This window comes from Poecile atricapillus, chromosome 11 (genome assembly GCF_030490865.1).
Source record: "Poecile atricapillus isolate bPoeAtr1 chromosome 11, bPoeAtr1.hap1, whole genome shotgun sequence".
Classification (NCBI taxonomy): domain Eukaryota; kingdom Metazoa; phylum Chordata; class Aves; order Passeriformes; family Paridae; genus Poecile; species Poecile atricapillus.
The window spans coordinates 18764804-18789491 of record NC_081259.1 but is presented as its reverse complement, the minus strand read 5'-3'; the positions used below and the strand labels follow the sequence as shown (position 1 = coordinate 18789491).

At 54.4% G+C, this 24688-nt stretch overlaps 1 protein-coding gene across 2 annotated transcripts; it reads right to left on the bottom strand.

Annotated features, from left to right (window-relative positions):
• On the bottom strand, positions 1-23241 carry STRA6 (signaling receptor and transporter of retinol STRA6). Of its 2 annotated transcripts, XM_058847057.1 has the most exons (18): positions 23125-23241; positions 19710-19887; positions 18894-18972; positions 18415-18500; positions 17451-17587; positions 16166-16332; positions 14486-14602; positions 12801-12868; positions 12644-12720; positions 11982-12043; positions 11714-11894; positions 9950-10025; positions 8891-9024; positions 7412-7529; positions 5988-6089; positions 4725-4888; positions 3018-3146; positions 1-1509 (listed from the first exon to the last, which is right to left on the bottom strand). In XM_058847057.1, exons 2-18 carry the CDS (start codon positions 19829-19831, stop codon positions 1331-1333), a joined length of 1998 nt encoding a protein of 665 aa, XP_058703040.1. In that variant the 5' UTR covers positions 19832-19887; positions 23125-23241; the 3' UTR covers positions 1-1330. The 2 variants fall into 2 exon arrangements, with proteins under 2 accessions (XP_058703040.1, XP_058703041.1); XM_058847058.1 differs by lacking the exon at positions 23125-23241 and having other exon boundaries at positions 1412-1548; positions 19710-19848.
• Positions 23242-24688: the final 1447 nt, after the last annotated feature.

Here is a 24688-nt window from a genome sequence, read left to right as displayed (position 1 = left end):
TTCTTGGGATTTTTAAAGGGATTTTTAAAGAGATTTTTTTTAATCTTTAAAGGTATTTCAGGGATTTTTAAAGGGATTTTTTAAATTTTTATAGGAACTTTTAAAGGGATTTTTGGAAGAGATTTTTGGAATATTTAAAGGGATTTTAGGGATATTTAAAAGGATTTTTGGAAGGAATTTTCAGCTGCCTTTGGAGCCGCAGGGGTCGGGATGGGCTGGGAGGGAATCCTGGGAAAAGGGGGGGGGATGCTCCAAGGAAACCCCAAAGCTCGGGAATCATCCTGAGGGTGAAGGGAACATTCCAGAAGGAGGAATGGGATCCTTGGGATCCTGTGGAGAACAGGTCCGGCCATTCCTGAGGAAATCCTGGGATGATCAGGCAGCTCTGTGTGGGCTGGGCTGAGAATTCCCAAGGGAATCTTGGGATGTTTGGGATGGAAGGAGCCACCAGGAGCCTGCTCATTCCAGCCCAAAAAGTCAGGAATTCCGGGATTTAAGAGCAGGAAGAGAGGATCCAGCACCGCCTCGTTCCCATCCCGCTGGCGTTTCATCCCCGAAATTCCCCGTTCTCAAATTGTGGGAGTGGTTTTCCCTTAAAACCGCCCTAAAGTGGGACCGTGGATTGGATCCCGACATTCCCAGCTGGAGAGGATCCCCAAAATCTCTGCTGTCATCCCAACCATTCCCTGGATTTGGGGCTGGGATGGTCCCAAATCCCGCCGGAGCTGGGAATATCCAAGGAAGAAGGCGCATCTCGGGAGCGGGAATGAGGTACCTGTTTATTCCCTTCCCCCTGCACTTCCCAGCGAGGTTTTCCATGGATCCCAGCCCTGGAAAACCCAGCAGGAATGGTAGAGGACGGGGAGCAGGGAGGGATTTGATCCTTCAAAACATGGCAGGATAAAAAAGTCCTGGGAGCGGATGTGGAGCCCAAACGGAGCCGGGATCGGGGAGGGAGAAGCTGGGAATGGGAATTTTCTCCCACGTGGAGCTCCAGGGGTAATTCCAGGCGGTTGGGGATTCCTTGGGATGGAGAAGATCCCTCGCGCTCCTCTCCCGGTTCCCTGGAAATTGTCCCGTGGTGGAAAAGCTGCTGAGAAAGGCGCTGGCCGCGGGAGTGAATCCCAAAATATTTTTGGGATGTTGGGAGTGTTTTCCTCGGCTTGGATCCATCCAGGCCGGGCTCAGAGGCATCACCTCCGGAGCTCAGGAGGGGATTTAGGGATAAACCCTTGGAGAGAGTCCGGAGGAAAAGGGAAAGGGGGAGGTGGGAAGAGCCCGAAATTCCCACCGGGGATGGGATGGGAGACGGGATGGGATTCCCGGGAATTCAGGGCCTGGGAACGCCCAGCTGGGCGCCGTTGGCAGCGGGATTGGCCAGCGCGGTTTTCCGGGAAGCGCTCAGCGAGGGATTGTGCAGGAGCGTGTAGGCCAGGCACCAGCGTGCCCGGATCTGCCGGATCCGAGCTTTTCCCAGAGCCGGATGCTTGGGATGCATCAGCTGGAGGCCTGGAAGGAGACGGGAGCAGCAGGGAAAGCATTCAGGGCCTGGAAAAGCACCAGGAGAGAGGGAGAGGGATTGGGATGAGGTGCAGGGGGATGGATTCCTGTTGGGAATTTGGGAGATTGGGGGGATATCGGGAAGGAATTCCTGGCTGGGATGGAATTCCCAGAGAAGCTGTGGCTGCCTCTGGATGCCTGGAAGTGCACAAGGAAAAGTTGGAGAGGGATTGGAACAGCCTGGGATAGTGGGAGGGGTCCCTGGATGGGCATCAAGGTCCCATCCAAACTGAAGCATTCCAGGATTCCCGGATTCCAGCCCCATTTCCCTCGAGCCACCAAGATCCCACCACACCCCAAAGAGCCAAACCTTGGCATGGGATCAGCCCTTGGATGGATGATGGATGGATGGATGATGGATGGATGGATGATGGATGGATGGATGGATGGATGATGGATGATGGATGGATGATGGATGATGGATGATGGATGGATGGATGGATGATGGATGGATGGATGGATGATGGATGGATGGATGATGGATGGATGGATGGATGATGGATGATGGATGGATGATGGATGGATGATGGATGGATGGATGATGGATGGATGGATGGATGGATGATGGATGATGGATGGATGGATGGATGGATGGATGGATGATGGATGGATGATGGATGGATGATGGATGATGGATGGATGATGGATGGATGATGGATGGATGATGGATGGATGATGGATGGATGGATGGATGATGGATGGATGGATGATGGATGGATGGATGATGGATGGATGATGGATGGATGGATGGATGATGGATGGATGATGGATGGATGGATGGATGATGGATGGATGATGGATGGATGGATGGATGGATGATGGATGATGGATGATGGATGATGGATGATGGATGGATGGATGGATGGATGGATGATAGATGGATGGATGGATGGATGATGGATGATGGATGATGGATGATGGATGGATGGATGGATGGATGGATGGATGATGGATGGATGGATGGATGGATGGATGATGGATGATGGATGGATGGATGGATGGATGGATGATGGATGGATGGATGATGGATGATGGATGATGGATGATGGATGGATGATGGATGGATGGATGATGGATGATGGATGATGGATGATGGATGGATGATGGATGGATGATGGATGGATGGATGATGGATGGATGATGGATGATGGATGATGGATGATGGATGGATGATGGATGATGGATGATGGATGATGGATGGATGATGGATGGATGATGGATGGATGATGGATGGATGATGGATGGATGATGGATGGATGATGGATGGATGGATGGATGATGGATGGATGGATGGATGATGGATGATGGATGGATGATGGATGGATGATGGATGGATGGATGGATGGATGGATCTGTGGATCCATGGATGGATGGAGGTGTCCCCACACCAACCCAAGGCATCACAAGCCACCATCCGTTTGTCCCTCCCCCTGTTCTGGTGCTTTCCCAGTTCCCACCTTCCTCCAGCTGGGTGTCCCGGGGCGGCTCCGGCCGGCGGGGCTGGAGGAGCAGGAAGCAGAAGGCCTTGAGCAGGGGGTGGCACTGGCTGACCTCCACCCGCAGGTAGTGGCAGTAGCTGTGGTACCCTGCGGTGACAGCGTGCCCTCAGCTGGGACTGCATTCCCTGTTCCCCATTCCCATTTCCATTTCCCATTCCCCATTCCCTGTTCCCCATTCCTATTCCCATTCCCATTCCCCGTTCCCCGTTCCCATTCCCCATTCTCCATTCCCCATTCCCATTCCCATTCCCATTCCCATTCCCATTCCCATTCCCTGTTCTCCATTCCCCATTCCCTGTTCCCCGTTCCCATTCCCATTCCCTGTTCCCCATTCCCATCCTGTTCTCCATTCCCATTCCCTGCTCCCCATTCCCATTCCCATTCCCATTCCCATTCCCCATACCCCATTCCTCATTCCCAATTCCCTGTTCCCCATTCCCCATTCCCAATTCCCTGTTCCCCATTCCCATTCCCTGCTCCCCATTCCCCATTCCCTGTTCCCTATTCCCATTCCCATTCCCTGCTCCCCATTCCCATTTCCCATTCCCATTCCCATTCCCCATTCCCAATTCTCTGTTCCCCATTCCCCATTCCCATTCCCATCCCCATTCCCATTCCCCATTCCCATTCCCCGTTCCCAATTCCCTGTTCTCCATTCCCTGTTCCCCATTCCCCATTCCCTGTTCCCCATTCCCAATTCCTATTCCCATTCCGATTCCCATTCCCACTCCCATTCCTAATTCCCAATTCCCATTCCCATTCCCATTCCCATTCCCCATTCCCATTCCCCATTCCCATTCCCCGTTCCCAATTCCCTGTTCCCCATTCCCTGTTCCCCATTCCCCATTCCCTGTTCCCCATTCCCCATTCCCATTCCTATCCCCATCCCCATCCCCATTCCCATTCCCATTCCCATTCCCATTCCCATTCCCATTCCCATTCCCATTCCCATTCCCATTCCCCGTTCCCATCCCCATTCCCATTCCCCATTCCCACTCCCATTCCCCATTCCTGCTTTCCAGCTCCTTCCCACCCCACAGCCGATGGAAGGATCCAGCTCTGCTTTCCCTGCTCTCACAATCCCGGCAGGAAAAACAGAGGAAGCTCCCCTGAGGTCTCCTCCCCTTTCTCCCAGGACACGAGGTCAAACCCCAAAGCTCATCCCACTTTTTTGGGGGGATAAAAGCAGGATTGAGCAGGAATCAGGAGAAGCTCCTTGCTCCTGTTGTCCCATTTCCAAGCCACCCTCAATCCCAGCTGGAAAAGCGGGACAAGGCCTAAGATCCTTTCTCCCAGGACATGAGGTCAAATCCAGAAGCTCATCCCACTTTTTTCTGGGACAGGAGAAGGCCTGAGATCCTTTCTTCTCTCCCCTAAGTCAAACCCCAAAGCTCATCCCAGTTTTTTTTTTGGGGATGAAAGCCAGCCACCAGGAGAAGCTTCAGGTGTCCCATTCCCAAGGTTTTGAGGCCACCATCAATCCCGACAGGAGAAACAGAGGAACCCCCCTGAGGTCTCCTCTCCTTTCTCCCAGGACACGAGGGTCAAGCCCCAAAGCTCATCCCACTTTTTTTTAGGATGAAAACCAGGAACAGGAGAAGCTCCAGGTGTCCCATTCCCAAGGATTTGGGGCTGCCCCCATCCCAGCCCCCGGTGCGCTCCCACCTGGGTCGAAGGTGTCGGCGCGGCGGTGCAGCAGGCTGATGTCCAGCCGGCAGAAATGGACGGAGTTGTAGAGGCCGGAGATGACCACGCGCCACACTCCGGCCACCAGGCCCACCAGGACGTTGGTGGGGAAGAGCAGGAAGGAGGTGACACTCAGGGCGCACCTGCAAGGCACGGAATCCCACGGGATGGCTTTCCCGGGAAAAATCCGGCCCATCCCAACCGCCCGGCCCCACCCGAGCTCCTGGAGAACCTCCAGGAGAACCCCCAGGAGCTCCTTTTCTCCTCGGGGATGGAGGGAACGGCCAAAATGTGGGGTTGGGATGTTGGGATGGAAGCCACCAGATCCAGGAGAGCATCAGTGCCACACCAGGGGGACACTCGGGGCCCTCTGTCACCCCATCTTGGGTGGTGACACCATCCCTGGGTGAGGGACATCTGCTGCTGGCCTGGGATGGACAGCGACTCCAGGAGAGCGTCACTGCCCCACCAGGAGGTGACAAAAGAGGTGGAAGGAGAACCCTCAGGTCCCTCAGGGTACACTGGGTGACTCTTGGTGACACTCGGTGACACTCGGGGACACTCAGGGGACACTGGGGGACACTCAGGTGACACTGGGGTGACACTCGGTGACAGTGGGTGACACTCAGGGGACATTTGGGGACACAGGGTGACACTGGGTGACACTAGGTGACACTCAGGGACACTGGGTGACAGTGGGTGACACAGGGTGACACAGGGTGACACTGGGTGACACAGGGTGACACAGGGTGACAGTGGGTGACACAGGTGACACTGGGTGATACTGGGGTGACACTGGGTGACTCTCGGTGACACTGGGTGACACTGGGTGACCCTGGGTGACACTGGGTGACACTGGGTGACACTGGGTGACACTCAGGTGACACTGTGGACACTGGGTGACTCAGGGTGACACAGGGTGACACTGGGGTGACACTGGGTGACACAGGGTGACACAGGGTGACAGTGGGTGACACAGGTGACACTGGGTGATACTAGGGTGACACTGGGTGACTCTCAGTGACACTGGGTGACACTGGGTGACCCTGGGTGACACTGGGTGACACTGGGTGACACTCAGTGACTCAGGGTGACACAGGGTGACACTGGGTGACACTGTGTGACACTGGGTGACACTCAGGTGACACTGTGGACACTGGGTGACTCAGGGTGACACAGGGTGACACTGGGGACACTGGGTGACACAGGGTGACACAGGGTGACACTCAGTGACACCGGTACCTGTGTGCCAGCTCGGCGCTCAGGGAGTTTCGCTGCAGGAAGTGGAAATGGGCCAGGAGGTGCTGCAGGAGCACGGCCAGGAACAGGAACAGCCAGAGGGGCCTGGAGAGCGGAACAACAGCGGGAACAAATGGAGCGGGAACAACACCGGGAACAACAGCGGGAATGGAGCAGGAACAACAGCGGGAACAACACCAGGAAAACACCGGGAATGGACCCCAAAACCGCCAGGAACAACAGCGGGAACAAATGGAGCGGGAACAACAAACACCGGGAATGGAGCGGGAACAGCAGCGGGAACAACAAACACCGGGAATGGAGCGGGAACAACACCGGGAATGGAGCGGGAACAACACCGGGAACAAATGGAGCGGGAACAACAGCGGGAAAACACCGGGAATGGAGCGGGAACCACAGCGGGAACAAATGGAGCGGGAACAACACCGGGAATGGAAACACCGGGAATGGAGCGGGAACAACACTGGGAAAACACCGGGAATGGAGCGGGAGCAACACCAGCAAAACACTGGTAATGGAGCGGGAACAACACCGGGAATGGAGCAGGAACAACACCAGGAAAACACCGGGAATGAAGCGAGAACAACAAACACCGGGAATGGAGCGGGAACAACACCGGGAATGGAGCGGGAACAACACCGGGAACAACACCGGAAATGGACCCCAAAAACACCGGGAATGGAGCAGGAACAACACCGGGAACAACACCGGGAATGGAGCGGGAACAACACCGGGAATGGAGCAGGAACAACACCAGGAAAACACCGGGAATGGAGCGAGAACAACAAACACCGGGAATGGAGCGGGAACACCAGGAAAGGAGCAGGAATACCGGGAATGGAACCGGAATCACCAGGAATGAACACGGAAAAACACCAGGAATGGAGCGGGAACAACACCGGGAATGGACATGGAATCACCAGGAATGGACCCGGAGCAGTGGGAATGGACCCGGAATCACCAGGAATGGACTGGGAATACTGGGAATTGACTCAAAACCACCAGGAATGGACCCAGAACACCCGGAATGGCCCCAAAGATACCGGGAATGGTTCCAAAACACCAAGAATGGACCCAGAACACCGGGAATGTTCCAAAATCTCAGAAATGTCCCAAAAATCCCAGAAATGGCCCCAAAACACCAGGAATGTCCCAAAATCCCAGAAATGTCCCAAAAATCCCAGGAATGGCCCCAAAACACCAGGAATGTCCCAAAATCCCAGAAATGTCCCAAAAATCCCAGGAATGGCCCCAAAACACCGGGAATGTCCCAAAATCCCAGAAATGTCCCAAAAATCCCAGGAATGGCCCCAAACCATGGCCCTGGGAAGCAGAAACCTCCAGAAGTGTTGGAAAACTATCCCAAATCCACACGGGGCCTTTCCCAGCTTTTCCCGAGGCCTCACCAGACGTTCCGGAGGATCCCGAGGAGCGGGGAGCCGCGGCCGGCCTGCAGCGGGAGCACCACCAGGAACGCGAAGGCCACGGAGCAGAGGAAGAAAATCACCTGCTGGATCAGGAGCCCTGGGAACGGGACACGGAATCCGGGAATCTGGGATCAGGGAACGGCTCCTCCTCCCCGCGCTCCCCGAAAACCCCAAACCGCCCTTTCCCGGGGATCCTGCCCGCCATTCCCGGGGGTTTTCCCGCTTTTTGGGATGCTGTTCCTGGCATGACCCGGGTCGGGATTGGGAAGGGATTTTTCCCATCCAAACATTCAGGATCCCACCGAACCCAGGCATCATCCCAGCCCTTCCCCCTCTTGGAATTCCCAGCCTGATTTTCCCAAGGTTTTCTGATTTTTCCTAATTTTTCCAGTTTTTCTGATTTTTCCCATTTCTCTAATTTTTTTCGATCTTTCTGATTTTCCCAATTTTTCCCATTTTCCCAATTTTTCCCAATTTTTCCCATTTTCCCCATTTTTCCAATATTTCATTTTTCCCCAATTTTTCCATTTTTTTCCATTTTCCCTATTTTCCCAATTATTTTTCCATTTATTTTTCCAGGTTTTGATTTCCCCATATTCCCCATTTTCCCCATTTTTCCCATTTTCCCAATTTTTCCAATATTTCAATTTTCCCCAATTTTCCCAATTTTTCCCATTTTTTCAATAATTTTTCTCATTTTTCTGATTTTTTCAATTTTTCCCATTTTTTCCAATGATTTTTCCCATTTTTCCAATTTTTCCCAATATTTTCCCTGTTTTTCCAATTTTTCCCATTTTCCCCATTTTTCCAATTATTTTTCCAGTTTTTGATTTCCCCATTTCCCCATTTTTTTCCATTTTCCCATCTTTTCCTGTTATTTTCCCATTTTTTCAGATTTTTCAGATTTTTCCGATATTTCTCATTTTTTCCCATTTTCCCCATTTTTCCAATTATTTTTCCAATTATTTTTCCAGGCTTTGATTTCCCCATTTTTCCCATTTTTTCCCCTCTTTTCCCACTTTTCCCATTTATCCCATTTTCCTCATTTTTCCAAATTTTGATTTCCCCATTTTTCCCATTTCCCCCATTTTTCCAATTATTTTTCTGTTTTTTCTGATTTTTCCAATTATTTTTTCCGTTTTTCTGCTTTTTCCCACTTTTCCCATTTTTCCAATTTTTGATTTTCCCATTCATCCCATTTTTTTCCAATTATTTTTCCCATTTTTCTGCTTTTTCCAATTTTCCCCATTTTTCTGCTTTTCCCACTTTCCCCATTTTTCCAATTTTTGATTTTCCCCATTTTCCCCCAATTCCCAACCCCCCCCAATTCCCAACCCCCAGCATTCCCAAGTCCCGCCGGATCTCCCGCGAGGAAAAGCCGATCAAAACCCGGGAGCTGCCTCTCCAGCCTTGGGAAAACCGGGATTCTCCCGGATCCCAGATCCCAGATCCCGGTACCCAGGCAGGCGAAGGCGGCCTGGAATGCGGAGAAGCCGATCCAGGAGACGATGGATTCCCGGGAAGGGCGCAGGATCTGGGCCTTGGAAAACACGTCCAGCACCGCGCCCTGGTACAGAGCCCGCAGGTTGGACCTGGAAAAACACCTGGAATGTCAGCGGGAGTGGCGGGAATGGTGGGAACGGCGGAAATGGGAATACTGGGAATATCATCAGGAATGGGAATATCAGGAATGGGAATCTCGGGAATGGGAATATCAGGAATATTGGGAACGGGAATATCAGGAATACCGGGAATATCGGGAGTGGGAATATCGGGAATATCAGGAATGGGAATATCGGGAATACCGGGAATGGGAATACCAGAATGGGGATATTAGGAATGGGAATCTCGGGAATGGGAATCTCAGGAATGGGAATATCAGGAATGGGAATATCAGGAATGGGAATATCAGGAATACCGGGAATGGGAATACCAGGAATACCGGGAATATTGAGAATGGGAATATTTGGAATGGGAATATCGGGAATGGGAATATCGGGAATGGGGCTGAGAATGTTGGGAATGGGGAATATTGGGAATGGGGATGGGAATATCGGGAATGGGAGTATCGGGAATGGGAATATCAGGAATGGGGATATTGGGAATGGGAATTTCAGGAATGGGCAAAGGAATGGCAGGAATGGGGCTGGGAATATCGGGAATGGGAACAGGGACATTGGGAATTGGGGCCGAGACATTGGGAATGGGGCTGAGAATATTGGGAATGGGGACAGGAATCTTGGGCATGGATCCAGGGAATTTGGGAATGGGGGTGGGAATATCAGGAATGGGGATGGGAATATTGGGAATGGGGGCAGGAATATCGGGAATGGGGATGGAAATATCAGGAATGGAGCCAGGAATATCGGGAATGGTGGTGGGAATATTGGGAATGGGGATGGGAATTTGGGAATGGGGATGGAAATATCAGGAATGGGGGCAGGAATGTCAGGAATGAGGCCGGGAATTTGGGAATGGGGGCAGGAATGTGGGGATTTGTGGATTTGGGAATGGCACCTGTGCATGGCCAGCGTCCTGAGGAGCATGGCACAGGTCAGCAGGCAGCAGAACACCAGGGAGCTGATGTAGCAAACTGCGGAAAATTGGGAAAAAACTCCTGGATTCGGGCTCGGGAACGCCGCCGGGAATGGGGTTTTGGCGGGAATTGGACGGGGGATGGGCGGCCTGCCTCAGTTTCCCGCCTTTTGTTGCCGTCTCCTTCGGCTCCCGAGGGACAGGGGGAGGGAAAAGCGAAATCCGGGAAAATCCTGGGATGGGATAATGGGATAACGGGATAATGGGGTGGGATGGGGGTCCTAGGAAAAGGGGATTGGCGGGAATGCGGGAGGAGGGAAGCGAACGGGATGAGAGAGGCTTGGGGATCCAGGAAAAGCCATGAAATTCCTCCCTGGAGTTGGTGGGATCCTGGAATCCCTGGAATTCCCTCATCCCCCCTATTCCCCGATCCCTGAAATTCCCTGATCCCTGCTATTCCCTGATCCCTGAAATTCCATGATCCCTGCTATCCCTTCATCCCTGAAATTCCCTCATTCCTGCTGTCCATCCCTGGAATTCCCTGATCCCTGATATTTCCTCATCCCTCCTATCCCTCCATCCCTGGAATTCCCAATCCCTGGAATTCCCAATCCCTGGAATTCCCGATCCCAGCCATCCCTCCATCCCTGCTATTCCCTCTTCCCTGCTCTCCCCTCATGCCTTCCATCCAAGGATTTTGGCTCTCCAGGGATCCAGGGCCCATCTGTTCTCTTCCCGCAGATTTCCAAGCCCGCGGCATCTGCCGCCTTTTCCCTCCAGCTCTTCCCAACAGCTTTTCCCAGAGTCTCTTCCCGCCTTGGCACGCGCCGGCCTGGCACAGCCCCAGCGCCACCAGCTGCTCCCGAAATCCCGCAGGAATTCTCCCAATCCCGTCCTCCGAGTGAGGAATTCTCCTGAAATTCCTCGGGAATCCTCCCAGTCCCGTCCTCTGAGTGAGGAATTCTCCTGAAATCCCTCGGGAATCCTCCCAATCCCAACTTCCAGGCCAGGAATCCTCCCAAAATCACCCTGGAACCTGCCCAATCCCCACCAGCCGCTCCTAAAACCCCCCTGGAATCTGTCCCATCCCAGCCTCCAGGTGAGGAATCCTCTGGAAATCCCTCTGGAATCTTCCCAGTCCTGTCTTCCAAGTGAGGAATCCTCTGGAAATCCCTCTGGAATCAGCTCTATCCCATCCTCCAGGTGAGGAATCCTCCCCATCCCAGCCAGCCGCTCCCAAATATCCACCTGGAATCCTCCCAGTCCCATCTTCCAGGCCAGGAATCCTCTGGAAATCCCCCCGGAATCCTCCCAATCCCCTCCTCCAGGCGAGGAATCCTCCCAAAATCTCCCTGAAATCTCCCCCATCCTGGCCAGCCACTCCCAAAATCCCTCTGGAATCCTTCCCCTCCCATTTTCCAGGCCAGGAATCCTCCAGAAATCCCCCTGGAATCTGCTCCAACCCATCCTATGGGCTGAGAATCCTCTGAAAATCCCTCTGGAATCCTCTCAATCCCATCCCCCAGACCAGGAATTCTCCCAAAATTCTCCCTGGAATTCTCCCAATCCCATTCCCCAGGTGAGGAATTCTCCCAAAATTCTCCCTGGAATTCTCCCAATCCCATCCCCCAGACCACGAATCCTCTGAAATCCCTCTGGAATCCTCCCCATCCCATCCTCCGTCCGAGGAATCCCGAAATCCCTCTGGAATCCCCCTCTGGAATGCCGATCCGGCCGCTCGGGCACCTTCCAGCGCCCACAGGTAGTGACGGACGGTTCCCAGCTCCTTTTCCATGTCCCCCGGCACGGCCGGATTCTCCGAGGGCACCAATCCCAGCTGGACCAGCAGCACCACCACGTCCTTGGTCATTCCCGCCCGGACAATCCGGATGGTGGGCACCACGGCCAGCAGGAGCAGCAGGGCCACCTGCGGGGCCGCCCGTCAGCTCCCGGCGGCATCCCGGCGTTTCCGGCCGGGATCCCGCCGGAATGTTCCCACGGGAATGTTCCCCACCTGGTAGACGGCGATGACGGCCGTGGTGACCGACACCAGCAGCTTCAGCGGGATCCGGAACCCTGCGGAAAAGCGGGATTTGGGGATGGTGGAGGGAGAGCCTGGAACGGGGTTTCCTCGTGGAATGGGAATTCCTGCCGGGACGGAGGTCTGGGAACGGATCCTGCTTTTCCACGGGAACTCAGGTGCCACCTCTGGGATGTTCCCCGGCTCCTCCACGGATGGAAAGAGCTGGGAGCGGCTCCACATTCCCAGAATTTTGTCCTCTCGGTGCTGGATAATTCCCTTCTCCAGCCCCCGGCTGCTCCCGTCCTTCCATGCCCGAGCTTTCCCAGGAAAACCACCCCAAACTCCCTGGAATCATCCCCAGACCGCTCCCAGGAGCCTTTTCCATGGAAATGGGGTCTCCGTGGGGTTCCCATCATTCCCAGGAACCTTTTCCATGGAAATGGGGTCTCCACGGGCTTCCCATCACCCCCAGGACCTTTTTCCATGGATTTGTGGATCCCTGCCCCAAGCATGGCTGGATTTGGGCTCCAACCCAGGCTGGCTGGGATGGGGCTGGGAGCAGTCTGGGATATCGGGAACGGCCTGGCTGATCCATAAATCCCAAACACGACCATTCCCCAATCCCACAGGATTTTCCCACGGATTTTTCCCACCTTCCTCGGGAATGTAGAAGTAGGAGCGCAGGTAGGAGCGGATCCGGGACCAGCGGCTCTCCTCGATCCCGACGGAGCTGCGGGAGGCGGGAGAGGCTGACATTTCCGACTTTTGGGAACTTTGGGATTTGCTGGGAATGGGAATGGCCGGCCTCACCTCCCCTTCCGGCCCCGCTTGGACAGCACGGCCTTGAGGTACTTCCTGTAATAACCTTTCCCAGGAATCTGCCGGGAAAGAGGGAAAAACGGATGGGTCTGGGAGAGCGGGAATATCCCAACAGGAATTGCCTGGGAGGTGGAACGTGCGATGTCGGGATGGAAAAGCAGGAATATTCCGGCCCCCATTCCCAAATCCCTCTGGAATCCCTCGTTCCTGCCTGCCGGGGTCACCTCGGGCCTTTCCAGGTTTTCCTTCCTCTCTTCCCGACAAAGGCCCGGCACCACTCCGAGTGCCAGGGATTATCCGGGAAAACGAGGAGAGCCTGGAGCCGGCCTGAACGGAGCCTTTGATGGCCGGAGCCCCTTGTGGAAGGGATTTATTCCAGAGGCGGATTTCCCACTCCCGGTGCCAGCCCCGGGAGAGCAACAGAGAGCACCCAGTGCCGGGAGGGGAACGGGCAGAGCTCTCCATCCCCATCCTGATCCCAATCCTGGTCCCAAACCCAGTCCTGATCCCAGTCCCAATCCTCATCCCAAACCCAGTCCTGGTCCTGATCCCAATCCTGATCCCAAACCCAGTCCTGGTCCTGATCCCAATCCCCATCCCAAACCCAGTCCTGGTCCTGATCCCAATCCCCATCCCAAACCCAGTCCTGGTCCCGATCCCAATCCAAATCCCACTCCTGATCCCACTGCTGATACCAATCTTGCTCCCAATCCTGATCCCAATCCCACACCCACTCCTGGTGCTGATCCCAACCTCAATCCCAAACCCAGTTCTGGTCCCGATCTTGATCCCAATCCTGATTTCAATCCCATTCCTAATCCCGATCCTCATCCTGATCCTAATCCCATTCTTAATCCCGATCCCCATCCTGATCCCGATCCCCTGGGCACTGTCCCCAAATTCCTGGTGCCAATCCTGGGATATCAAAGGAGAATCCCCAGTGTTGGGGCTGGGGGGGGAACGTGCAGAGCCCCCAAACCCAAGCTCAATCCCGATCCCAATCCTGATCCTGATCCCGATTCTAATCAGGCTCTCAATCCTGATCCTGATCCCAGTCCCAATCCCCATCTCCATCCCCATCCTGAACCCGATCCTGCTCCTGATCCCGATCCCAAATCTCAATCCTGCTCTCGATCACAATCCCAACCCCAGTCCTGATCCCAATCCCAGTCCCAGTCCTGATCCCAATCCCCATCCCCTTCCCCATCCCAAACCCAATCCAGATCCTGATCCCAGCCCTGGTCCCGATCCCACTCCCATTCCCGTGATCCCGGTTCTGATCCTGATCCTGATCCTGATCCCAGTCCCAGCCCCCATCCCCATCCCCATCCCGAACCTGATCCTGACCCAGGTCCTGATCCCAACCCCAATCCCAATCCTGTTCCCAGTGTCCTGTTCCCACTCTCCCGTTCCCAATGTCTTATTCCCAGTGTCCCATTCCCGGTGTCCCATTCCCAATGTCCCGTTCCCACTCCCCCGTTCCCACTCCCCTGTTCCCGGTGTCCCATTCCCAATGTCCCGTTCCCAATCTCCCATTCCCAGTGTCCCATTCCCAATGTCCCATTCCCGGTGTCCCATTCCCAATGTCCCATTCCCGGTGTCCCATTCCCACTCCCCCGTTCCCACTCCCCCGTTCCCGCTCTCCCGTTCCCACTCCCCCGTTCCCGGTGTCCGACCTGTGTCTCCGGGCGCTGCCGGAGGCTGCGGATCAGCAGTGCCGGGTACCAGAGGCTGAGCAGGGCCAGCGCCAGCAGCGCGGGGACGTGGGACAGTGCCGAGTACAGCCCGTGCACCTGGGGACATTGGGGACATTGGGGACATTGGGGACACTGGGGACATTGGGGACATCATGGGGACGTGGGACAGTGCCGAGTACAGCCCGTGCACCTGGGGACATTGGGGACATTGGGGAGATTGGGGACATTGGGGACAGTGACACCACCACCCTGGGGACGTGGCACAGTGCCGAGTACAGCCCATGCACCTGGGGACATTGGGGACATTGGGGACATTGGGGACATTGGGGACATCATGGGGACATTGGGGACATCATGGGGACGTGGCACAGCGCCGAGTACAGCCCGTGCACCTGGGGACATTGGGGACATTGGGGACACTGGGGACATTATGGGGACGTGGCACAGTGCCGAGTACAGCCCGTGCACCTGGGGACATCATGAGGACATTGGGGACAGTGACACTGCCACCCTAGGGACGTGGCACAGCGCTGAGTACAGCCCGTGCACCTGGGGACATCATGGGGACATGGGGGACATTGGGGACATTGGGGACATCATGGGGACATTGGGGACATTATGGGGACATTGGGGACATTGGGGACATTGGGGACATCATGGGGACATTGGGGACATTATGGGGACATTGGGGACATTGGGGACATTGGGGACATCATGGGGACGTGGCACAGTGCCAAGTACAGCCCGTGGACCTGGGGACATTGGGGACATGGGGGACCTTGGGGACAGTGACACTGTCACCCTGGGGATGTGGCACAGCCCATGCATATGGGGACATTGGGGACACTGGGGACATTGGGGACATTCAGGACATCATGGGGACGCTGCCACCCCGGGGACGTAGCACAGCGCCGAGTACAGCCTGTGAACCCGGGGACATCATGGGGACATTGGAGACATTGGGGACATTGTGGGGACATCGTGGGGACATCGTGGGGACGTGGCACAGCACCAAGTAGAGCCCGTGCACCTGGGGGGACACTGGGGACATGGGGACAGTGACACTGCCATGGGGACATGAGGACATCATGGAGACATTGTGGGGATGTTGTGGGGACATTGTGGGGACACTGCCACCCTGGGGACATGGCACAGCGCCGAGAAGAGCCCGTGCACCTGAGGGGACATCGGGGACATCATGGGGACATCATGGGGACAGGGACACTGCCACCACCCTAGAGGATTCGGTGCCACCCCAGGGCCACCCAAGGTGGTGACAACTCAGGACCACTCAAGGAGGTGACAAGGGAGCCATGGAACCTCAGAGCCGCTCCAGAGAGGTGACAACTCCTCAGTGCCATCCCAGGGAGGTGACAAGGGAGTCACAACCCCTCAGGGCCATCCTGGTGGACGCAGTGCCACCTCAGGGCCACCCAAGGTGGTGACAAGGGAGCCACAACCCCTCAGGGCCACCCAGGGAGGACTTGGTGCCACCTCAGGGCCACCCAAGGTGGTGAGAAGGAAGCCACAACCCCTGAGTGCCACCCTGCTGCCACCCCAGGAGGTGACAAGGAAGCCACGGAAGCTCAGGGCCACCCCAGCACTCGGTGCCACCCAAGGCCACCCCAGGAGGTGACAACCCCCCGGTGCCCCACGCACCTGTGTCCGCAGGGGACACTGCAGCCACTGGCCCAGCTGTGCCCCGCAGTGGCCCCAGGCCAGCAGGGCTCCGGCGGCGTAGCCACGGCGGCGCCGGGCAGCAGCGCAGGCCAGCAGCGGCCAGTAGAGAGCCGGGTAATAGAGCAGCGCCAGAAGCTTCCAGAACTCTGGGAAAAGCCGGAAAAACAGGGAATGAGACCTCGGCATCGCGGGGACGTCATGGTGGCGTCACATTGACATCGCGGTGACAGCAATGTGACATCATAATGACATCACGGTGACATCGTGTGGCATTACAGGTGACGTCACAGGTGACGTCTCTGTGACATCACAGTGACATCGCGGTGACATCATGGTGACAGCACATGTGACATCATGGTGTCATCACAGGTGATATCACTGCGAGTCACAGTGACACTGTAATGACACCACAATAACATCACAGTGACATCACAATGACATCACATGTGATGTCACAGTGACATCATGGTGACATCACATTGACATCACAGTGACAGCAATGTGACATCATAATGACATCACGGTGACATTGTGTGGCAATGCAGGTGACATCACAGGTGACGTCTCCGTGACATCACAGTGGCATCATGGTGATGTCATTGTGATATCACGGTGACAGCACATGTGACGTCACGGTGACATCATGGTGACATCACATCGACATCGCGGTGACATCAATATGATATTATGATGACATCACGGTGACATTATGTGGCATTACAGGTGACATCACAGTGACATCACGATGACGTCATGGTGACATCATGTGACAGAACATGTGACATCATGGCGACATCACATGTGATATCACTGTGAGTCACAGTCACACCACCTGTGTCATCACAGTGACATCATGGTGACATAACACTGACATCACAGTGACATCACAATGATATCACATGTGACATCACAGTGATATCGCACTGGCATAACAGTGACATCACAGTGACATCACAGTGTCACCACAATGACATCACAATGACATCACATGTGACATCACATGTAACATCACAGTGATATCTCACTGGCATAACAGTGACATTACAGTGACATCACAGTGTCACCACAATGACATCACAGTGACATCACATATGTCGTCACAGTGACATCACAATGACATAACACATGACATTACACTGATATCGCAATGACATCACACTGATATCACACGTGACATCACGGTGACGTCACAGATGACATCACCATGAGGTCACAGTTCCCCCCCCAGTGCGGTGCCCCCGGTGCTGTCCCCGGTGTCTCTCACCGCGGGCTCCGTGTCCGGCGGGCGCTGCCAGGGGCAGCGGTTCCGGCTCCAGCAGCAGCTGGAAAAGCGCCGAGAGCTGCAGGGCGAAGGCGGCGGCGGCCGGAGCGCGGCTCCCGTCCTCCTCCAGATTCCCGGAGCTGGGAAAGGATCCCGGGAACGGCGTCAGGAATTCCCAGGGAATGGGGAGAGGGGATTGGGGGAGGGGTCAGAGGGGCTTGGGGAATTCCGAGCCCTTTCCAGAGAGGGATCGTTGGGATTTTGGGAATGCCAAGACCTTTCCAATGAGGGATCCAAGGGGTTTGGGGATTTGGAGATGTTTCCAGGGATCAGAGGGGTTTGGGAACTCTGAGCCCTTTCCAGGAAAGGGATCATTGGGATTTTGGGAATGCCAAGACCTTTCCTGAGAGGGATCATTGGGATTTTGGGAATTCCGAGCTCTTTCCAATGAGGAGTCAGAGGGATTTGGGAGTTTGGAGATGTTTCCAGGGAGGAGAGGAATTTTGGGAATTCTGAGCCCTTTCCAGGAAAGGGATCAGAGGGGTTTGGGAATTCTGAGCCTTTTCCAGAGAGGGATCATTGGGATTTGGGGAATTCCGAGCTCTTTCCAATGAGGGATCCAAAGGGTTTGGGAATTTGGAGATGTTTCCAGGGATCAGAGGGGTTTGGGAATTCTGAGCCCTTTCCAGGAATGGGATCATTGGGATTTTGGGAATGCCAAGCCCTTTCCAGAGAGGGATCCAAGGGGTTTGGGAATTCGCAGCCCTTTCCAGGCAGGAGAGGAATTTTGGGAATTCTGAAGCCTTTCCAGGAATGGGATCGTTGGGATTTTGGGAATTCTGAGCCCTTTCCAATGAGGGATCAAAGGGGTTTGGGGATTCGGAGATGTTTCCAGGGAAGAGAGGAATTTTGGGAATTCTGAGCCCTTTCCAGGGAAGGAGGGGTGGGATTTTGGGAATTCCGATACCTGAGCAATCCCGGGACGCCGCTCCAGCAGCTCCGGTGGAGACGGCGGCGCTTGGCCGGGAAGGACAAGGCCAGGATCACGGCCAGCTGGGAAAGGGATGGGAATTTCATGGAAAAACGCTCCTGGGAATGCCGGGAACCCCACGGAGAACCCGTAAATCCATGGAAAAGGAATCCCGGGAAAGATCCGGGAGGGATTTTGGAGTTCTTGTCTCACAGGGAGCTGAAATCCCAGGAATCCGGGAATTCTGGGAGCTTTTCGGGGAGGAAAATTCATCCAAGATGGAGCCAGGGGCTGAATCCAATCCGTGGATTCTGGGTGGGGGATGGGATGTGGGAATGGGAATTTCTTTTTTTCCCTGGAATTTCCTTTTTTCCCCTGGAATTTCCTTTTTTTCCCTGGATTTTTTTTTTCTTTTTTTCCCCCTGGAATTTTTCCCCAGGACAGGAAAATTCCGGGATTTTGGGGCGGATACTCACGGAAACGGGAGCCATGATGGTGTGGTAGAGCCGGGGGGAAATGGTGGGGTGGCATTCTGGGATGGCGTCGGGAAGAAGGCTGGAAAAATGGGAAAAATCCCAAATTTTGGGGGTTTAACCCTGAAAGGAACAGGGAAAACCCTGGAAAAATGGGAAAATTACCAAATTTTGGGAGTTTAACCCAGAAAGGAACAGGGAAAAATGGGAAAATGGGAAAATTACCAAATTTTGGGGGTTTAACCCTGAAAGGGATGGGGAAAACCCTGGAAAAATTGGAGAATTCCCAGATTTTGGGGGTTTAACCCTGAAAGGGATGGGGAAAATGATGGAAAAACGGGAAAAATCCCAAATTTTAAGGGTTGAACCCTGAAAGGGACAGGGAAAACCCTGGAAAAATGGGAGAATTCCCAAATTTTGGGGGTTTAACCCTGAAAGGGATGGGGAAAATGATGGAAAAATGGGAAAAATCATGGATTTGGAGTTAATTCTGAAGGAGCTGGGAGAAATGATGGAAAAATGGGAAAAATCCCAGATTTTGGTGGGTTTAACCCTAAAAGGGCTGGGAAAATGCTGGAAAAAAGTGGAAAAAATCCCAGATTTGGGTTTAACCTTGCAGGGGATGGGAAAATTCTGGGGAAAATCCCAGATTTTGGTGAGGCAAAAAATCCGGGAATAAATCAGGGAATGATTTATTAAAAATTATTATTTTTAATAAATTATAAATAAATAAATAAATTTAATTATTTATTAAAAACTCCAGGATTTGTAGAAGGGCCCAAAATCCAGGGATTTTCTCCGTGGGAAGGGAACACTCACTCATCTCCCAGCGCAGATTCCGTGGATTCGTAGAGGTACCAGTCGGATCCCAGATCCTCATCCAGGAAAATTCCCGGCTCCAGGGGGGAATCCCGAATTCCAGAGGAGCCGTTGGAGGCCATGGCCAAACCCTCCGGCTCCGGGATCCCAGCACCGGCTGGAAAAGTGGGAAAAACTCCTGGAAAAGTGGGAAAAAGGCTGGGAGAGGAGGGATGGGGGCTGGAAAAGTGGGAAAAACTCCTGGAAATGTGGGGAAAACGCCTGGAAAAGTGGGATGGGGCTGGAAAAGTGGGAGAAAGGCCAGGAAAAGTGGGATGAGGGTTGGAAAAATGGGAAAGAAGATGGGAAATGCGGGATGGGGGCTGGAAAAGTGGGAAAGAAGCCAGGAGAGGAGGGATGGGGGTTGGAAAAGTGGGAAAAAGGTCAGGAAAAGCTGGATGAGGCTGGAAAAGTGGGAAAAACCCCTGGAAAAGTGGGGAAAAGGCTGGGAAAAGCCAGATGGGGGCTGGAAAAGTGGGAAAGAAGCCGGGAGAGGAGGGATGGGGGTTGGAAAAGTGGGAAAAACGGCGGGAGAAGCCCAAAATTCCAGCGGGATTGCAGCTGCTGGGTGGAGCGGGGGGAGGGGAGGATCCCGAGGGACGATCCCGACGATCCCGGAGCCGCTCCCAGCCTTTGTTTGGGTTTTCCAAGGAATTTTTGGGGCTGGAAAAGCGGCGCAAAGGGCACGGCCGGGGAGGGGCGGGAGCGGGAAGGTGCCGAGGCTGGAAAAGTGGGAATTGTGGGAATCCCGATCCCGGGAGCGGCCCCGGGACACTCCGGGATTTGGGATTTGGGGATTCCAGGGCCGGAATTCCCAGCATTCGGGATTGGGATGGGGATGGATCCAGGAGATTCCCGGGAAGCATTTCCAGGGATTCCCGCCGTGCCAGAATGGGAAATTTGGGGTTTGAGCCTCTCTTCCCAAAAAATCCGCCGGGAATCGGATCCTGCCTCTGCTCCGGTCCCGGTCAGGGGTTCCGGTCATCCCATGGGATCGGGATCCCAGAGATCCCAAATCCCAGAGATCCTAAATCCCAGTCTGGGATGCCAGAGATCCCAGTTCCCATCCGAAATCCTATCCCAAATCCCAAATCCCAGCGATCCCAAATCCTGGCAATCCTAAATCCCAGTTTGGGATCCCAGGGGTCCAAAATCCCAAATCCCAAACCCCAGCAATCCCAGTTCCCATCCCAAATCCCTGTTTGGAATCCCAGTGATCCCAAATCCCATCCCAAATTTCACATCCCAAAAATCCCAAATCCCATCCCAGATCCCAAATCCCAGCAATCCTAAATCCCAGTCTGGGATCGCAGATCCCAAATCCCAGTTCCTGTCCCAGTGCCCGTCCCCAGTCCCAGCGATACAAAACCCCATCCCAAATCCCAAATCCCAGTTTGGGATCCCAGTGATCCCAGATCCCTTCCCAGATCCCAAATCCCAGCGATCCCAGTTTCATCCCATCTCAAATCCCAGTTTGGGATCCCAGATCCCAAATCCCAGATCCCATCCCAGAGCCCATCCCGGGTTTGAGCCACTTCCCCATTTTCCAGCCCAGGGAAGGCTCATTCCCGATTTTCCAGCCCAGGGAAGGCTCATTCCCGATTTTCCAGCCCAGGGAAGGCTCATTCCCGATTTTCCAGCCCAGGGAAGGCTCATTCCCGATTTTCCGGCCTTTGGCACGCTCGGATCCCCCCGGGATAACGGGAATTTCCCCTCCCATGGAATTGGATCCCTCAGCTCATTCCTGGCTCCCAAAATCCCCCAAAAAACGGCGGGAGCGCCAAAATCCCAGCGGGATCCGCATTCCCGGCCCCGCCCATCCCAGATCCCGCCTTTTCCTTGGAATCCGATCCCTCTGCTCCTCCCGGGACCTCTCCCTTGTATCGGGAATTCCCAGGAATTTCGGCATCCCGGAATAAAATCGGGAAGAGGGAAAAGGATCCGGGAGGGAATTCCCAACTTTCTGTTTGGGATTTCATTCCAGGATGTTCCTGGGAATGTTTGGGTTGGGATAATCCCGATTTCCTTCAATTTCCGATCCCTGCCAACCCCGAGGATGGATTTGGGATCTGATCCCGCTCCGGCATCTCCCAAAAGATCCCAAATAAAAAATTTGGGAACAGAGGGACGAGAGTTCCCGAAGCCTCTCCCTGGTTTTGGGGGGGGGTTTTGGGGGAATTTTGGGGGTTTATTTGGGAAAACCCCTCTGGAAAAGGGGGTTTTCCAACCCCGGAGCTCTCGGAATTCCAGAGGGATCCCCAAAATCCCACGGGATGAGCTCATCCCAAGGGATTGAGGAGCTCATGGAGCCCCAATTCCCGATCCCGATCCCATTCCCGATCCCATTCCCGAGCCAATCCCCAAATCCCCCCGGCGCTCTCATTCCCAGAATTCCCAAACCTGATCCCGGGATTCTGCGGCCCCAGGGAAGAGAAATTGGGAAATTTTGGGAATTTTCCTGATCCTGGGATTCTGCAGCCCCTGGGAAAGGGAAAACCGGGAATGAAATCTCTCCTGGGGGGGGGGGGGGGGGGGGAGGGGGGAATTTTCCTGATCCTGGAATGCCGAATCCCGCAGGGAAGAAAAGCTGGGAATTTTGGGAATTCCCTGATCCTGGAATTCTGCAGCCCTCAGGAAAGGGAAAACCGGGAATGAAACCCCTCCTGGATGGGGCGGGTGGGGGGAATTTGGGATTTTTTTTGGGATTTTGCTGATCCTGGAATCCCAAATCCCCCAGGAAAGGGAAACCCGGAGTTAAACCCCTCCTGGGGGGAGGAATTTTGGGAATTTTGGGGAATTTTCTTGATCCTGGAATTCTGCAGCCCCCGGGGAAGGGAAAAGTGTGAATGAGAGCGCTGCTGGAAGGAAAAATTGGGAATTTAGGGAATTCCCGCACTCCCCGGTGTAGGATTTGGATCCGCTGGGGCTGAAATCCCAGCTGGGGATGGGAATCGGGAATTTCGGGGGATTTTCCTGATCCTGGAATTCTGCAGCCCCCGCGGAAAGGGAAAACCGGGAATGAAACCCCTCCGGGGTGGGGGGGAATTGGGAATTTTTGGGATTTTCCTGATCCTGGAATGCCGAATTCCCCGGGAAGGGAAAACCGGGAGTGAAACCTCTCCTGGGGGGAGGAATTTTGGGAATTTTGGGGAATTTTCTTGATCCTGGAATTCTGCAGCCCCCGGGGAAGGGAAAACCGGGAGTGAAATCCCAGCTGGGGGTGGGAACCGGGAAGTTTTTTTTGGGAATTCCCGCCGCCCTCAGGGCAGGATCCGCTCCCGAATTCCCAACCCAGGAGAGCGGAAACCCCAAAGCGGGGGAGGGGAAAAAAGGGAAAAAAAATTCCCAGATCCCGAAATCCCGAAATCCCGGTTACCTTTCCCTTCCTTCCTCCCCTCTTCCCTCCTTCCGGCCGCTCCTGGAATTTTCCCAGGAATTCGGGGCCGCGCTGGGCTCGATCCAAAGCCCGGGCCCGGAGACAAAGTCCGGGAAGCTCCAGAGGCTCCGGGAACTCCGGGAACTTCGGGAAATCTTTGGGAACTTTATCCCTTCCATGGCCGCGGGGATTCTCGGGATTTAATCCCGGTTTTTGGAGCCGCCCGTGGGGGTTTTTGGGATTTGATCCCGGTTTTAGCGGGAGGAGGAGGCGGCTCGGAGATTTTCCCGGGATTTGGGAGCTGCTGGGGTGGATGGGGAAGGTCGGGAATGGGATGGGGGAAAATCGGGATGAGGAGAGGAGGAATCCCGAAATTTCTGGGGGGATTCCCGGTTCCCGGAGAGGGAATTTGGGGATGAAATTTCCCTGGGATGGGGCGGGAAAAGCAGGGATTGGGATGGGGATCCCTCGTTCCCGCCGGGATCAAATCCAGGGAAAACTGAGCCCCCAAATTCCCCAAATCCCGCCGGTTTGGGGTTTTTTTGGGAATATTTGGGGGAAAAACCTTGGGATGGAGCGGGAAAATCAGGGATTGGGATAGGGATCCCTCACTGAGCCCAATCCGCCCTCAAATTCCCAAAATCCCACTTTTTTGGGGGGATTTTGCCTCTCCTGGCAGATTCGGGAAGGGAATTCCCAAAATCCCGCTGGTTTGGGGTTTTTGGGGGGAATATTTTGGGGAAAAACCTCGGGATGGAGCGGGAAAAACAGGGATTGGGATCCCTCATTCCCACCGGGATCAAATCCAGGGAAAACCGAGCCCCCAAATTCCCAAATTCCTGTGGTTTTTTGGCCGTTTCCTGGGAATTCGGGGCCACCGAACCCCGGGAAAAAGCGGGAAAAAGGAAAGGGAAAGATTTTTTTGGGATGCAAAAAAAGGAGCGGGAGCCTCAAATCCAGGGCAAAACCTCGGGAATGCGAACAAATCCCCCCCACGTGACCCCAAATCCCGGGAAAATGCGGCCGAGTGGAAAATCCCGATTAATTTTTAGCCCGACCCCCGTGACCGGAGGGACCCCGGGATTCGGGATCGCTTTTCCCACTTTTCCATGGGAAGGTTTAAAGGGAAAAGGCCCCGGGAGAGGCCGGAGGAGATTCCCGGGAAACGGGAAAGGGATTTGGGGGTTGGAATTCTGGGAGAGGGAATGCGGGGTTGGAATTGCGGGGTTGGAATTTTGGGGTTACGATTTTGGGGTCAGGAATTCCTGGTCTGGAATTGTGGGGTTGGAATTTTGGGATGGGGATTTTGGGGCTGGAATTTTGGGGCTGGAATTTTGGGAGAGGGAATTTGGGGTTGGAATTTTGGGGTTGGGATTTGAGATTGGAATTTTGGGCTGGGAATTTGGGAGAGGGAATTTTGAGGTTGGAATTCCTCATCTGGAATTTTGGGTCTGGGATTTTAGGGCTGGAATTTTTGGGCTGGAATTTTGGGATGGGGATTTTGGGGCAGGAATTTGGGATGGGAATTTTGGGGTTGGAATTCCCAGTCTGGGATTTTGGGACA

Bases quoted from the DNA above. Each gene is read 5' to 3' on its own strand.
- STRA6 (XM_058847057.1), bottom strand. From the start codon at position 19,831: ATGGCCTCCAACGGCTCCTCTGGAATTCGGGATTCCCCCCTGGAGCCG. The intron at 18,973-19,709 runs GTGAGTGTTCCC...CCATTTTTCCAG, and splicing joins GAATCTGCGCTGGGAGATGA to CCTTCTTCCCGACGCCATCC. The intron at 16,333-17,450 runs GTGAGAGACACC...GGCTTTTCCCAG, and splicing joins CGCCGGACACGGAGCCCGCG to AGTTCTGGAAGCTTCTGGCG.